The sequence below is a fragment of the Pseudomyrmex gracilis genome, unplaced genomic scaffold (assembly GCF_002006095.1).
Source record: "Pseudomyrmex gracilis isolate BER0280 unplaced genomic scaffold, ASM200609v1 scaffold_47, whole genome shotgun sequence".
Classification (NCBI taxonomy): Eukaryota; Metazoa; Arthropoda; class Insecta; order Hymenoptera; family Formicidae; genus Pseudomyrmex; species Pseudomyrmex gracilis.
Window position 1 is genome coordinate 828,788 of NW_018020631.1, and position 17,584 is coordinate 846,371.

Genomic DNA, 17,584 nt, shown 5'->3' on the forward strand with positions numbered 1-17,584 from the left:
TCTCTACAATATTTAGTATAATATTTAAAACCACACGTGCAATATATCTCATTCATATTATTTTTTGTATATATAATGCTTCGAAACACGGAATATAGGTATAAACAAAAGATAACAACACGAAACACATAGTTATTTGTGGGAATTGTTAGAATCACTTCATCGAAGCAATCAACGGAGAGAGTAAGTATGAGTATGGTGTAAAACACTAATTTCATATATTTATAGCAACAACTGTACAAGTTTCGATTCACACATATCAATGATTACCATTCGTTAACCTTAACAATAATGGCGGGAGCAACGAAGCTGTTCCACGAACGCTTTCCTGGATGCGTACGAAGACGAGCTTTTCCCCTCTCGTCGCCGTTAATCGATAATTCGCGCCTTTCCCGGAGACGAGCAAGTGGTGTGCGGCTCGCCACGCGCCAGTAACACGCAGTATTGTAAAAGTGTCTCGTTACAAAATCACATTCGTTATCGAACTGGGATATGAATCGCCTCGGGACACGATTGAAATTGTTTTTACACGCCATGATCTATTAGAGGATTAACGCCTTTCAATTCAATGTAAACTGACTAGAATTTTAATCACTCTAATGAGTAGGATCGAATACTCGTTCGTTAAATGTTTTGACATCAATTTCCTTTTCGTAATTATTTGTTGCTCAAATATTTTGTAAAATTGTTACATCTATATACGAACAAGTATTGCTCCAACCAATCCTCCAAAGATTATGGCTAATCTAACGAGACTCATGGAACAAAGAAAATACTTCCAGGTAAACTATACATATCTTTGTCTTAACTAATGTACATTTATACATCTCACTATAAAATAGATTCAGTCATAATTGATAAACTATACATACGCAGCAGAATACGCGCTCGTTATCGGCGCATGACGAACGAGTTACATCGCCGCCGAAAATTGTCCACCGTAATATTGTGATAAAACAGGTACCCTCGCTCTTCTTGGTACGAGACATACAGGACGGTATGCAAGTATTTATCTTAAGGATCTCTTTTTAAGAAAAACTTCGTCGATCTGCGAACGCAAACGAACTGACCGTCACGCAGCAATTCCCGATATAAATTTTGTGGAATTTTATGTAATCGAAATTTGTTTCCGAGTTAAAGATCACAATCAACAAATTGTTATACACAATTGCAACGCAAGTTTTAAGTTATAATAAAAAATATATACTATATTGGAATGCTTTATATCGAGAATTTTATTCAAGATTTTCATTCACTGTTTTCACTTCCCTAATTGCTGCTCTAATTTTTAATCGGTCGACAGGCTGTTGAAAATCGTGCACGAAATCAGTGCGAAGCATTCGGTATTTGCATTAAAGATTTTATTGTGGAGAAGTATACGTTTGTTTGCTACTTACTTAATAAATATTGTAAAAAATTTCGTACGTGGTGTAGCCATAAATTTTCAACATATAAATAAATTCTAATTATCAAAATTAAACGTCAGGCTCAGTAATCGCGAGATTAATAGTACTTTATAAATATTTTTCTAATGTGATTGTTATTTACTCTTGGTTGTTAACGGGAAATAATAGAAATAAGAAATGCGTAACTGAAAACAAAAAAATTGCGTCCCGAGGATTTTAAATATTTTTCTACGCTTATCACAGAAATGCAAAAACAAGCATAACATATAGTTGTTTTAATATTTAAAATCCTTTTTATCCGGCAAACTTAAAAGTACCGTAAAACATCACAACATTCAAAATGTAACTTAAATGATATTTACCTCGATTCTTGATTTTAACGAATCCAAATAATGTTGCACTCTGTGGCACGCTCACAAATTCTGTAACACATCTTAGTAGACGCTGCCTCAAAGCGAACTGTCGCACTTGTTCTACCCGTTTTCTTCCGACTGTTAAATTGCTGTCAAAACTGTCAGCGGCGCGTCCTACCAAAAACTCCTTCGAGTAGTGACCTAATCAAGTCCTTAACGATACTATCGCTCATTGCGAGTGGACGCTGTTGAAAAAACACTGAACGGCATGTTGTTCCTTCGTGTTTTTTTTTTTTTTTTTTTTTTTTGAGAGAATAGCGGCCGGCTCTCTGTATGTATTTACACTTGTTCGCCATGCCGGTGGCGATCGAAGGAGACGGTTTAATAGAGGTTTGCGGTTTTCAGAGGCAGCGGATCTAGCAGATAGGGCGGTAGCGCTGCCGAGAACGGCCTGGGACTGCAGGAACCCCAGGTGCCGTTACCGCTGCCTCCGCTGTTGCTTCCACGTGCGTTCGGTGAACCGCCATCGCCAACGCCGTCGGTTGTGGTGTGCTTCATCAAGCTCTGATTGGCCATCGGCTTGATTTCGTTCGACGATAACACGCTGTTCGAGCCACCGGGTGGCGTCGCCGGACTCCTCGGCGAACGTCCTTCCGCCTTCACGGTGCCGGTCACGGGGCTAGACGCGCCGCTGTCGGCACCGATTCCGCTTTGCGATGTAGACTTCTGTTGGGCCAACCTTTCCTGCTTGCGAAATTTCGCGCGCCGATTCTGGAACCACACCTGCAACAGCACACCGAGTGACCAAGACGTTAGTCTCTCTTCTGCTTTTCAAGAATTTTAATCACAAATTACAGAATTGCAAAGAAATGATAAAAAAAATAATTTTCTTTGCGCAAAGTTTCAAATTTGTCAAAATACTGTATAATTTGATGTTTATATGTATCGTCAAAGATAATTTGTATATCTCAAATATCGCAAATCCTACGAAAAATCGATGTAACATAAAAACCCATACTAGCTAGCTTCGAAATGCAGACTCAACTTTACGATGTCCCGGAAAAGCAGACGGAACATGTCGCGACAGTGGAAATCGCGTTGCGCGAGAGACGTCGAAGAACGACGCTCGTCAGAGCGAAACGGCGAGGCCGGTCGTTCGGCGCGCTCGTAATTGGCCCTAGCCGGCCAAATGAAATATTTAACGAATAAAATAAACAGACACCTGCGGTGACCTGCATGTTAAAGTAGCGGATTTATTTGCTTTAGCGTTTATCTGACCGGCGGCGCTGCCCTCATCCACCCCTTTACACCCCTTGCTCGTTCCTCTAACTCTCGATGCTCTCTCCGCCCGCTCCCCACCTCATCTCCCACGCTTCCCTTACGGCGATCCCCTTCAATCTCCGTCCCTCCTCGTCACTCCCTGTACGCGTTCGTTTCTCAACGTGCGCGCACGTGAATCCCACCCTCGGATTTTCCAGGGGCGGCTACGTTCAGAGTTCGTAGGACGTAACTGCTCTCGAGCTGTCGGTTGGAGCAAGCGAGGGGAGACTGCACGAGGGATGGAAGGGACGCGAGGTAGGCGGTAGAGGGTGGCTCGGGAGGGTTGACGGCACGGAGACGTGCGAGGGACGACGGCGGGAGCGCAGGACACCATGATGAACGTGATTGCCCTTTCCGGCTGGCAAACACTGGGACTATTGGATTTTTATCAGCTGCTGCTGCTGCCGCCGCTGTTGCTACTGTCGCTGTTGCTGATCGTCGCGCGCCAGTTGCTGCGATCGGCGCGGCGATTTTTCGCGAAATTTGAGTCAAACTACACAGTGAACACATACAACTCCGATCCGTTTTTTCGTTAATTAATACGAAATCGATTATATCCGACATCGTGTATTTCTTGGTGATCTGAAATAGATCAGAAAACAAATACGAAATCAATTCCATAGAAGAAATTAATAAAATACTGGAATATACAAAAATTTTTTTCAAAAAAATAATCTTGTTTTTAAAATTATTATTATTTAACATTATTAGTTTACTCTTTTTTTCTAGTAAATAGCTTAATAACAACAGCACGCTTTATTTGTCTATGTATACGATCGTCAAAACGAGAAAAGATAAGAAAATGCAGAAGCTCGCGTTTCATCGGAATTTTATACCTTTGCGATAAAAATTTATTCAATATGGATTCAACGCGTTTGCTGTCATTTTTTTTAATTGTCTCGCGATTAACTATACATTTTAGTATGTGCCAAAGACAACGCTAATAATTCGTATTTGGCCACGGACCAAACCTCGAGCGGACCGTAGCATGTGTGCCGTTGTTTGCCGAAGTGACGACGGCGACGACGACGAATTAGGGTGAGAGCGCGCACGCGGGCGTAGCGTTAATGTTAAACAAATATACCACGTCAAAATAAAGTGCAACAAGGCATATCGACAGATGTCCGGCACCTTCTGGATAAATATTTAATCGCCTCTTTATATAGCTGTGAGGGAATTCATCCCCTTGCTCGCTTGATCTCGAGTGAACTTCGAAACACATCTCTATATCATAGTTTATTGTTTTATTGAAATATAAAAATTTTTACGCAAAAGTTTATTTATTAATTCATATAAAACAAAACACATTTGTAAGTTAGTTTCGAACCTGTTAGCTTTGAGTCTCGATAATGTGCATTGGTAAAGTAAATATCGAACATTAGGAATTCTATAGAAGTACCACACGATCGTGCAATTTGTGCTACGCTTATCCCGTTTAGTTCACCCTTTGCTTAGACGTCGTCGTGATTTTCCTTCTCGGATGAGTTAACCGCGGATTTCGCTCGGTTGACCTGACCTAGGGTCGATCTAATTCGGCATTGGCAAAATATATATTCCACAGCGTGATAAGCATTTGATACTATACTGATTGCATTTATAAATAGAAATCATAATTTTATTTTAGACTGTATCTTGCATAAATAGGTTTTAAGCAAACTTCAAATTTTTAGTTTATTAAAATATACGTTTATTAAAATATTTAAAATAAACGCCAGATATAAAAACGATATTTTTAATAAAAGTTTGCAAAACAAATTTGAAGATCTTAGAAATTGGATCTTTATATATTTAAAGACATTAAAATAAAAATACATATTAAAAAAAAAATATATATATATATATAGGTATAGATACTATTTAATTGCGTATATACAGAAATAAATGTATCACGTATCTCTGATTAATTTGTAATGCCATTTGGACGACTGTGCCAATAAAAGCGAATGTTTCCACGCTGCACAGAGCAGACCGTAATTAAGACTGAGATGGCAGAGTGATGCGCCATCACCCTAAACTTATTTCCTTAATTGAAAGTATGGACCTGCTGCAGTTTGCGTGCAATAGATACAGCAAGACAGAATGTAAGAAAAATGATTGTGCACTAAATTTGATTTTGTAAGTTGAATATTTTAGAAACTTTTATTTTTATTTTTTACTCAAAAAGTATATATCATGATAAATATCATGACATTTGTATAAAAAACCGATTCCTAAGCAAAACGGATTATGTATTACTTTTTTAGTGTCAGTTCTTCGAGACTGAGATAATTGTTTAATAGTATATTTATTCGAAAAATAATAACAAGAAAAACGTAATTGAAAATAAAAAAGAACCGCAATAATCGCAAGACGCGAAATTATTTAAACGCGCCAAATGACACGGCTGCGTGCGAGACGTGACGGAATTATTCTCAGCGCATCCTGACCGTTGCTCTTCCCTCTTTTCTACGGCCCGACGTTTCTTGATGCGTCGTTCTGCCGCGGATGATACCCAGCAGGACAGTTTTTAATCACTGTAAGTGGATCTACATAGAGCTCGCAATTACCAGCGCACACTCTGGCATGGGCCCCTTGTGTATCAGTCTGGTCGCCCCGACACCAACCCCGCCAGAGCTGGCGAATGTTTTCCCCATTTCATCCCTCCGTCCATGCCACCGACTGCAGTAACCCCTCGACACCCGGCATCGTCTCTCGCTCCCTACAACCCTCGTTTATCTATCCCTCTCTTTCTGTCTTTCTCTAGCTACTTCCTTAAACGCCGCATTCTTCTTCTTCTTACAAAGAGAGCTCCTCAATTCTCAACATTCATCTTTCTTCTGCGCTTCTTCTCTCTTTCTTCTTCATCAACTTTTAACCAAACTGTCTCGCTTTCTTTCCCTTCCTTTCTGTTCCTCTTATCGTATCTTTTTCCATCTTGTGTTCTTCCTCATCCTCTAGATTTCACGTCTTTTTCTGTCTCCCTTAAAGCCCTCTCTTGTTCCTAACGCTCCCTCTAACTCATCCCTCCTTGTGAAGTGTTCTTCCATCGTTTGATCTCTCCCCTTTTTCTCCGGTTTCTCCTTCCTCGACTTCCGCTCTGCTCTTTGCTCAAGGGTTTCCGTCCCTTCGAGAACGAACCCTTAGTCGCGGGCACGCTTGTCTCTGTCTTTCATTCTTGCAGAAAATAGGGAGACATCTTGTTTTACTTGACAGCGACGTATCCCATCGAGAGATGGAAGGAAATTCACGTTGATTTTTCGACTTTATCTCTGATACTCCCGAGGCCTTGAAATTGCCCCGTCTGACCATCAGCTTCAATATGGACTTTTCGAACATTTGTCTCAGATGAGAGCGATGATCAATGCGCAAGTTGAAATTCAAATATTATATATAATATTTAATTGATGTTATCGGAATCGTAAAATATTGTTAGTGCAAAATACAGCTAATCTTTTTGAAAACCTGTATTTTCCGTTCATATTGTTTCGATAACAATGCGTGTGTACGTTGCGCGTAAATATTAATCTCGTTAGCGGCGAAAAACGCAACTTCGATCGCCTGTCCCATATCGGAACGCTATCGCCCCGCTTCATCCCTTTGCAATATTACACGTTGCACACTTGACATCCCAATCTAGAGAGCGAGAGAGAAAGAGAGAGAGAGAGAGAGAGAGAATACGAGAGATCAGGTTTGGAGAGTATTATGCACAGCTCCGCTGTTCTACTACGTTAATGGAATTGTAATTTATACCGAATGACACATGTGAGTCAGAGCAGCGAAACGTGCCGCCACGCGACCACCAGTGCATCGTAGTCAATGGGATGCGCACTGTAACCATGTAAGTGTGAAGTATCATTCACATAAGATGACTGTTTGTATTTTACAGTGACGAGTGTGTTTTGATTATGAATTTACAAGTTTAAAATGTAAAAAAATATAAAATTAAAAACAAGTCTCGTGATATTCAGAAAAAAATAGAGTAGTTTTACGGTTTTAGAATCGCGATATGTTTTTCCTAGTTTGTGTCCTATTAAGTTTTAACACGAGCAACATGGTAGAGTTTTTGTTTGTCTTAACATATTTACCTTTTATTTATAAAACACTGTCGCACTAAACGCACATCTCGCTTGTATATTTCAATTTCAATTACAACGTCAACTTGTGTATGAACAAGCCTTAAATCGACAGATACACAAGTTCTCTCTTAATCAGACACTTGTCGTGTTCGATTGATGTTGTGTGGCGCCGATCCAATCGAAAAGAGATGTGGGTCAACGCTGATTAATCCCGGTGCCGCGTTCATTATCGTTAAGCGGCGCAAAAGATGAAACTGTGGTGTAAGACCTGCAGGTATAATTCACCCGTCGAATGACTCACGACTGTCTCTTCGGAAACAGATGAGTTGAGAAGACGAAAATCACTAGCCTTGAGAAATTTCGAGCGACCAGAATAAGGTGCGGAACATGAGCAGAGATCGAGATTACTCAATCAAATGTTTTTTTAACAAATATTTTTGAATTTAATTACGTATATAATTTACTGGATGTTATGTAATTATTTGATTACAAACACCGAAGTTTTTTTCGTAATAAATGGTTTGAATACTGTAATCATTCCTATTGATCAAACTCGGCTCGATATTTCTCCTATTCGGCATGAGTAAAACTGTTATCAACGGCTGTCAAAACGAGTAACGTGTTTTTGAAGTACTTTTTTGTTTTCAAAAATTGTTGTTGACAGTGTGAATAATAATCTCGACGAAAGACATCACTTTAATAGGTGTTGCACACGCGTGCAGAGATGATTTATCAATATTACACGAAAAATATAAGAAATTAAAACTACTTTTTTGTTTTTAGAAAAAAATCTATCTTAATCTAAAATTATTCACCAGTCATAAATTACTTTTATTTTTCTCTTGTTTTATATATTTACATCGAATTTTTTATTTGAATTTTTATAAAGTATTTTCTCTCCCTTTCTTTAGACAAGTGCTTTGTATAAGACATAACGATAGTCACTTGTAACAAAGAATCCGAACAATTTATAGTATTTCATAGAATTACCACTGATCACCTTTATTCGAATTATCACTTAATTATTCTCCCAAGTGTTTCAAATATTCTATCTTTCTCTCTTTTTCTCTTTTCGTGTTTTAGATGCCGTAAACGAGCAGTCGATTTTACACACGACGATTAGATTACAGCCGCTGCATAATGCAGAGGATAATGTTACAAATTCAATCATCTTTCGGATATTTTTATCGACGTCAGAGAAAGAGAGAGAAAGAGAGCTGTGCCAACGACAAGCGCGACGGCATATTTCTACGCGGTGTAACAGGCGCGCGTCGAGAGAATCTCGACTATCAATAGCACGCTGACTTAGTTATGCGCCCCTACCTAACGCTGCCAACTAGAATTCCGATATCCGTTAGAGAACCGGCCTCTGTTGTTGCAAGGTAATCCGATCCAACAGCGCGTTTTACCTCTTCTTAAGGTGCGCCGACCTGTCATACTTCCTACGCCATAATCATGGTGAATCGATTGTCGGACTTGAATCCCTTTCGCGCTATTCCACAAACGCGTAATTCAATAATAATATCACAATTGTGAGAATTTGCTCAATGTAAATCTGAGCAAGAGATCGATGATTGTTAAGAAGGTGAGAGAAAAATAATAAGCGCGTTGTTATAAACGTAGCACCAAGCATATTATTTACATCAAATGACTTTTTGATATGTATTTCAAAAAGTAACAATTATTCTCATACGCAGCAAGTAGTTTAAATGATCTTGATTAAATAAGTGATAAATATGTATGCAGCAGCGCGTGCGAAGCTTCTCATAAATTTGGTGTTTCAGAATAACAACTGATATAATCTCGAATATACATGTTCTAAATTAAAATAAAAAAAAAAAACTAAATTTGTAATAAAATTGTGCAAATAATTAATAAAATATACTTTACTCGACAAAATAAATAGTTTTATGTTTTGAATAAAGTAAAGATCAGAAATCCATGCGCAAGTAATATTCAAATAAAAAAATCTCAAAGTAATAATAATATTACAATTGATATTCATATTTGATCGAGAGACATTGGAAATGCAATGTGGAGTAGATGAAATAGAAAAAAATAGCTTGCGAGAAAATCTGTTTCGGTTAAACACATATCCGCATAATTTAATTTACACTTCTCCTCAGATAAAAGTAGGGAAATAAGATAAAGATAATAATAGCATCTGATTAGGAAGTTTCTTAAATGAGATATGAAGAAGAAGAAATAATGGCAGATAATGTTCGAGGAAAGAGTTCAACGGAAACATTCCTGCGTAACTTAATTTATACTTCGCGCTTTAAGCGATACTATAGATAGCGAGGGAAAATAGGGGTAGTAATGGCAGCCGATTAGGAAGCCTCCTAAAGACAGGATGTGGGGGAGGACAAGGAGAGGAAGAGGAGAGAAAGGGTGAACGGAGAAAGCCAATGACTCTCGCGTTGCAAGAGGGAGGAAATTTTATCGAGCAGCCGCCATCGACGAGAAATGGAAGGCCGAAGAGGGACGAAGGCGGAGGGATGAATCGGAGGGTTGGAAGACAGTGCAGAGTGCGAGGGGTGTAGGGTAACTCGCGGCGGCAAACGAACGAATCACGAATGAAGGGACGAGGGAATTCTTGAGGGACCGTACGTCCTGTCAGAACGGAGGAGGGCAAAGTCGAGAGCAGACAAAGGACTTACCCCACCGCCTGGAGGATAAACCTCGCCAGAGATGGCGGTCGCGCCACGAACCCGCAAACTACTAGAGTATTAATAGTTATCTCGCGCTTCATTATCGCGTGGTCGTCGTTCATGATACGCGGACACGTGCATGTCTTGTGTGATTCGAGTAACAGTACATTCATAATTACTTATTTTTTGGATGTACGCGCTATTGAACTTTTGTTCGTTTTTATCTCGCTCGTATTAATAAAAAATATTAATTTAATTAGATTAAAAATTTGTATAATAGCCTGCGCCGAAAATAAAACTAAAGTAATCCTTACATATTTGCTACATACAGTTTTACTAAAAAACAAAATTTATTTTTGCATTAATATAAAAAAAGAAGATTCAATATATAGAAAAATAAAAAAAAAACAGAAAAAATTCCTTAAAAACAAATAATTAAAAACAAATAATTAAAACCTTCTAAGCAGAAAAAAGAATTATAAAATATTTAAACACAACTTTACATAAGAATCTTTTTCTTGTGAATGAATAGACTGAGAATATTTGTAAAAATAAGATATGCATGTTTTATGCCGGATATCGAGCTTCCGAAAATGGTTCCTCTTCTCGTTTCTTAAGATAGACTGAATAGCTTTATTTTCATTTATAAGAGAGTTCAAAGAACTAAGGATATATTCGAGCCGCGGATTTTCAATGGTCATTAGTTTAACGAATTTCCATAGCGCTGATGTAAAATCTTTAAAAAAATTACTCTTTGCTTCTTATAACGCTCTCCATTTTTTTATGCACAATGTGCAAAGCCTGAATAAATAATGTAAATATTAAAATGTGACAATATAACAAAAACTAATAAATAACAATTACTAATATAGACATTACAAGAGAAGTCGTCGATAAGTGATAGATATCTAGACTAAAGACCAGAAACGTGCATGATCGAAGCGTAATGCAAAAATATGATTACAAGTTTTCAAGTTTTCGTACGGCGACTAACATAATTAACAACAGAGAACGTCAGGACTATAGGGTCAAGGGGTTAACGGCAGCTTAAGTAACCGCCGCTGCCAAGATGATCGCACGAAAGTGGATTACGCATGTCGGAATATCAAGTCGTCGCCGCAAATAGCAAACGATTTGGTTCTATACAGTCGCTGGATCGCCATCCCTGATCCAGTCGTCGTATAATAATATCGCAATCACTGATGACGCACGTTATATTAATCCGCGCCCACATCTCGGAGATAAGATTAAATTTATTACTCCCCCTTTCCTCTCTCTTTATCTGTCTATCTATCTGCCTATCTTTTAGCTAGTTTTCGCTTGCGCTCCTCGCGGATAATCTGAATGAGATTCAGCGAACAGGTACTTTGGCGGCGTTAAGTGATGCACGAGAGGTCTAACTTTAGGACCCGTTAGTGTCTGGCAAGCTATCTAATCACGTTACCGTGCATGTACCCCATCCGTCCTATCCGCGACACCTGCGTCTTCTTGCAGGTAACTCAGAATACATCTATCTAAGAAGACGATATATACAGCAAAATCGGCGAGAAGGCTGACAGCTCCCAATTTGCCCGCTTAACGTGCAAATTGCGTAAATTTGACTCGCGCGTGTGTCGAGAACGATGTTCCCAAAAAAATATCTAATTTTCCTAAATGTATTTGTTTTGTTTTGTTTTTTTTTTTTAATTCTGCCAGTCGGAAACGATACTTGTTAGTAACAATGTGTACGAAGTAACGTTAAGATAGATATAGAAGTGTGTACTATGTAACATTGTTATTTATTTGCTCGTTTGAGCAAGGACAGGGAAGTGATGAAGATTCATTTGTTGGTCCACAATATTCTCAGTTGATAAATGTCGCTGAGAAGACCAGCCACAAACAAAACATCTCGAAGATAGATTCGGAATCGGGATCTCCAGAACATAAGTCTCGTATGCCGAGATCATTGGATACCAATGGGCCGATCCAAAATTTAGCGTGTTTTCCAAACGCTATTGTAAATTGAAAATTATCCTTCATACATAAAAGACACATACATCGATTTACGAGCCCGAATGTTGCTATAATCGAATTTTTGAAAATTGCCATGTAAATAGAATTGCCGTGAAGTAAAATCGCGAGTAAAATATGAGAGCAATTCTTTCACGAAAAATCATCGCAATTATTTGCTTTTGATGATACATTTCTGTCTGCGTAATCATCAGTAATACGAAAGAATTTAAAAGAAAAATATTACACAAGTAATCGTAATTTCAAGAAACATACACACAATTTTTCACAATAGTGATTCGCATAAGTCATTCGTCTTTCGTTCATAATAATCCGTCAAGCATATTAGACAGTATAATCCATCAGCTCGTAACTTACAGGTAGCCGTGAAAACGAAAATGGAGTCTATATAATGTAATTACACTACACTTCTGCTAACTCTCTCTCTCTCTCTCTCTCTCTCTCTCTCTCTCAATTTTCCGCTTCTCTTTGTGCGGAAACAACTGCGAAATGTGCAATGCAAAATGATGTATGAGTTAAGGAAACAAGTTCTTTTTTTCATAATTTTTGATTTTAATTTTTAAAATGATTGAGATTAGTTTTGTGTATATATGTATATTGCGCTTTTCATAAAATTTATTCATTGTTCAAATATATTTTGTGCAAGAAAATGTCATATCGATAATTTTTGCAAAAGAGAAAATATGCATTAATGATTGTATATTATAATATAGTATTGATAGATGTAATTTTTATCACGAAAGAACTGAATCAGAAGATTTGCTAATTTTATAAAAGAAAAGAGAGATGAGGAAAAATTATTGTGAGGAAGGAAAAGATGTACCAACCTGCACTCTAGCTTCCGTCAAGTCGATTTTCATAGCGATCTCCTCTCTGGTGTAAATATCTGGGTAATGCGTCTCCTGGAATGCACGTTCCAGCTCTTTCAACTGAGCTGACGTAAACGTCGTTCGTATCCGACGTTGTTTTCTCTTCTCCGCCAAGCCGTCGTGTCCTGAATAAGCTTTGTACCCTAAGCCGCCTAGAATTAAAATATAATACGTAAAATATTTTTTTTAATTAAAATGACGTTGTAAGTAATTACAATTACATTATAAAAAGTAAAGCAATTTCCAAGAAAAATACATAGAGATTTATTTTATCAAATACTAAAACAGAAATGAAAAAAGAGAGAAAGTGAAAAAGGGAACTTTATATCAAAATAATAAATTTCTTTCATAATCAAATATACGCACAAAGTAATTTAATTATTTTTAACTAATTTTGCGCTCGATATATAAAAGTTTTATTTCTGATATCATAATTGATGTTTTACTTTAGTGTTATATATATTTGATATCTATCTTTATACATATTTCCGACTTCTGCAGGTAGCCTATAAAACGTTAATTGAGGTATAACAGATACTATGTTGCATTATCTATCCACGTGACGTTGTTGCGGCGCGCACCATGTCGAAACCATGTGTGATGTTGAATTCAATCGAGATCAATTATCAACTAGAACGAAGGGAGCTTAGCTTCCTGCACGCGTGTGACATGTTTAGCCCCTTCTAAATCGTCGGGACAAACACAACGGAGCGTCGTACATTCATAGCCTAACGGATTGACGCAAGGATAAAGGAAGGCTTTTGTTAAGCCGTTGTACATAGTCGAAATTATATATAGCATCATTTATTTATTACAAACAATATTGTTATAACGTTGTATAATGAACAATACAATTTATTAATTAAAATAAATTTTTTAAGATGTAAAATTTAAAAACGTTTTTATTAATTATTTTTACTGATTTTAATTTAATGAACTTTCTTTAAATTTGATCATTTATATATACTATTCTTAATTCATATCAAATGACAGTAACGTCAAATTAATTTCTTATTGTAAATTATCGTATATAATGGTGCAGATGATATTTGCTCAAAAATATCTACGAAAACGTTGTGTACGAAGAAGATAAGTAGATTACATTATTATATTGGCAAATTTTGAGTGACATAATGTCGACATTTGACATCTTTTCCAGTCGTGTTGTCAAATTTCTAACATAGTGTATAAATTACGGTCTTCAGATGCAAAACAACAATATTTTGCGTGGCTAATTACATAAAGAGATGTGCACACATTCAAACGTTTGTACAAAAAATCTTTGACACTACTCATTGCTTTTAAGTCAATAAACTATTGAAGGTCTCCTCTTCGTTAAAAAAACATATCACTTGATTAAAGAATAAACTTGATTAATAGACAAATAAACAAATCAATAAAACCATTAAAATACAAAACGAAATCAAGAAGAATAAAAACGAAATTGCACATAAAAAGCAATAATTTGGTTAACCTTTGGGAAAAGCAGCGAAAAAGTATCCTAGATTGTTCTGATCAACAATTCAGCTGATCGAGTATTGAAAAAGTGCTGATCCGATCGAATGTCACTCACTCTGAAGATTGATGGCCGACGGAAAGATGGAGGCGGCGTGTCGGTGGACTTCCTGGGACCTGGCGGCCATCACGGAGCACGGGGTCGAGTGGGCCCCGTGGTGCGCGTGAGCGTGGGGGTGCGCAGTGTGATGGGCCGTTAGCGGCGTGCCGGCGGCCGCAGCGGCGCCGGCAGCCGCGTTACCGGGATAGCCAGCGGCTCGTGCCGCGGTATAGCGATAAGCCGCCTGGCTCATCTGCGAGCACGAGCTCAGATCGCCGTAACTGCACTGCATCTCTCCCGCGGCCAGGGCGCAGCTGGACGCCTCGAAGCCGGCGGCCGCTGCGGCCGCAGCTTGATTCAGATACGAATAGTCCATGATGGCTTGGCCGTGAAGAGATCCACTTCGCGTTACTCCGTTGACACTTGCTTACTATTTACGTCGTTACTTTTCTCACTTCTCCGGCGACGACAAAGATACCCGCGCACTTGAAAAGATAACGGTAAGAACGTTGGTGGGATGTTAAGTTTATAAGGCGTCGCGAGGTCTATCCCGCATTGACGACGCGACGTCTTAAAATGACAGACGGACGGTGAAGCGCGCGTGTATGTATCACGTATGCTTTAAAAAGAAGACACTTGTTGAGAAGAAAAACGCAAATGACGACGCACGTGAAAACGCGCGCGGTATGTCCCGGGCCCGTTTCGCACAGTCTGGGCCCGCCGGGTAAGTCCCGGATAAACGCGAGCGGTAGGAGCGGCACGCCGCTCTCTCGTCGGCGACGCTTCAGCGAGACCGGGAACCGGGTCGGGCCGGCAGAGCTCCTCGATAGCGGCTTATGACGCGTAATCGGATCAGCGATATCAAATTATTGCGATTACACCGCGGATAGGAAGAAGTTTTTCGGCCCGCTTAAGAGCGCCCCGTACGACCGACTGGTGGGTCTCCTCAAAATCAAATGATAAGCTTAATTCAATAACCGCCGATGCCGCGGGTAGAAACGTGGGTGTGGCCACGGCCGTTCCTGCGGGGGTTGCGTTTCACGGGGTGCTCGCCCAGCGAAAGCTGATTCGCCACCAGACAAACCATCCCCGTGACGAGAACGGGGATCGAGACGCCGCCCCGTGTTGGCAACATCGACTTTCACCCTCTCCTCGCCCCCTTCTCCGAGTTTGCACGGTGCCACCCCTAGGTTACAGAGCAGACGACTCTCTTCCCCAAACGGCCATCAGGCCGAATGAGTGCTATCATTCGATGACGCGCCCCTCCAAACTACCCCACTCTCGGCTTTACGATCGATCTCATGGAAGCGCCGGCGACGGAGGATACCGCCGTGTCGCGGCTACTTCAGTGGACGCGAGGATCCTGCAGGATGGTGTGTCGCGTCCCGCAACGCGACTGAGTCCCTCGGAGCTGTTTACACCTACGTGCCGTACCGTGCAAAGGATATCACACGGAACGGATTATCCGCGTCGCGAGTCGACGCTGAAACGACCGAACTGTTTCTTGAACATTTTTGTGGATGGCGTCCTTTACCTAAATATTTTAGTGTCAAACCTTTGTTACATGATTTTTCTATATTTTACTGTAAACTTTATTAACGTAACTGTTTATAGACCAAAATTACGAGTCTGGAAATGCTTGGAGAAAACTCAGTAAATGTGTGTAAAACAAATAAACGGTCTAATTTAAAGAAATAAAAAATAAAGATAAATAATAAAGATAAATAATTTCATTAATAATTTTATATATCCTATATACATGAACCACAAAATTAAAAATAGAAAATTTGTTTCCATAGCTATCTATTCCACTTATTTTCTATTTCTAATTTCTCTTAGTCTAATTTGTATCTGAAACAAATTCGAAAAACAAATTAAAAAATACTTAACTATCTTGCATTTGATCAAAACAGTAGATTTATAATTAATTCAATTTTTTTCTTTAACACATATATCGAAATCTTTATTACTTTTAACCGTCGGTTTTAATCAAGCAGAAAAACAATTCTCATGTATCAAATATAATATTAAAAAGCAATAGATTAAACTTTCTATATTTTACATTTATGTGTATGTGTTAGCAAAAGGCAACCACAAACAAATTTTGAATTTCTCGTGTCTTCCGCACGATGTAAGCGAGGGAAAATTTGATTTATCTCAACCTGAAGAAACAATTTTCACGAATACGGCGCGGCGATACGCATCGGTCGACTGGCTCCTGTGCGACATTTGTTTTGCACTTGTTCTCACGAGAGAGAGTGCCACGATGAGAGCAGTCGCGATGTGTTCCACCCTCTTCCCCGAATCTTATCCCGGGGGAATATTCCGTTCCCGGCACGTGGGAAACGTGTGTCGCACGCTGCCACCGTGCACATCTCCGATATACACGTACACACAATCAAATGTCACATAGGCGTATCTTTTTAGACAAATCTTGTATACAAGACACAAAAGATACATACAATATCGATGCCGTAAATGATCTTTTCGTCATCAAGTAGAATGTAAAATATATTCTAGTTTCAAGATAAATTTGAAACAACATTATTCAGTTAAGACGCAAATGGTCTTATTGTTAAAAAGTTAAATAAAAAAGACATGCGGTAAAAAGTTAGAGTTAATATTCTTTTCATAAGTATGATTTTTCTTGTTTGTTTACAAAAATATATTTTATTGTTACATCTAGAGTGATGTTTCTTTTTTATTTAAAAAAAGCATTTAAATGCGTTATATTTGAGTCAATATATAATATTTTAACTTAAAAAAAATAACATACTTGTAGAATTACGCCACTGTTTGCTGAGGTGAAAGCGACGTGTACGTAAAATGTGTGTACGCCTTTGATATCAATAACACGAACCGTGTCGGTCTCCCCTTGGCGGTCTGATACATATGTCCTTGATTTGTCCGGAGAATAATATTCTCCTGCAAAGTTGATTAAATATTGGTTAGTGATCTCGGACACCCTTCGCGGTCCTGCATCGTCTTTTGGCCCCAAAAACCCATGGGAACACAATTTAATATTTCCGCGCTCGAAAACAGCGGGCGATCATTTTTCTTTTATGTGAACACGAATAAAGAATTGACGATTCTTGCACGAGTCTCTAAAATCTGTGATACAGTACTGTGTAGGTACTTATACGGTAGTCTAGTAATATATATACATATATATACAAATCGAGATTATCGCGTTTTGAGACGTTTAAAGATTGACGATAAAAAACAGCGAGCAAAATATTATGTTTTTTTTCTATAAACTTTATTATAAAATATTGCATTGTTTTATATATATATATATATGTATATATACATATATATACCTATATGTATACATTCGGTCACGCGTAAAAGTATATGCAAACATT

General features: G+C 38.6%; 1 protein-coding gene across 1 annotated transcript; it reads right to left on the bottom strand.

Annotated features, from left to right (window-relative positions):
• Positions 1-2,140: 2,140 nt before the first annotated feature.
• On the bottom strand, positions 2,141-14,595 carry LOC109853376 (paired mesoderm homeobox protein 2A-like). Its single transcript, XM_020425444.1, has 3 exons — positions 14,238-14,595; positions 12,623-12,816; positions 2,141-2,542 (listed from the first exon to the last, which is right to left on the bottom strand). The coding sequence occupies exons 1-3, from the start codon at positions 14,593-14,595 to the stop codon at positions 2,141-2,143; spliced, it is 954 nt and encodes a 317-aa protein (XP_020281033.1).
• Positions 14,596-17,584: the final 2,989 nt, after the last annotated feature.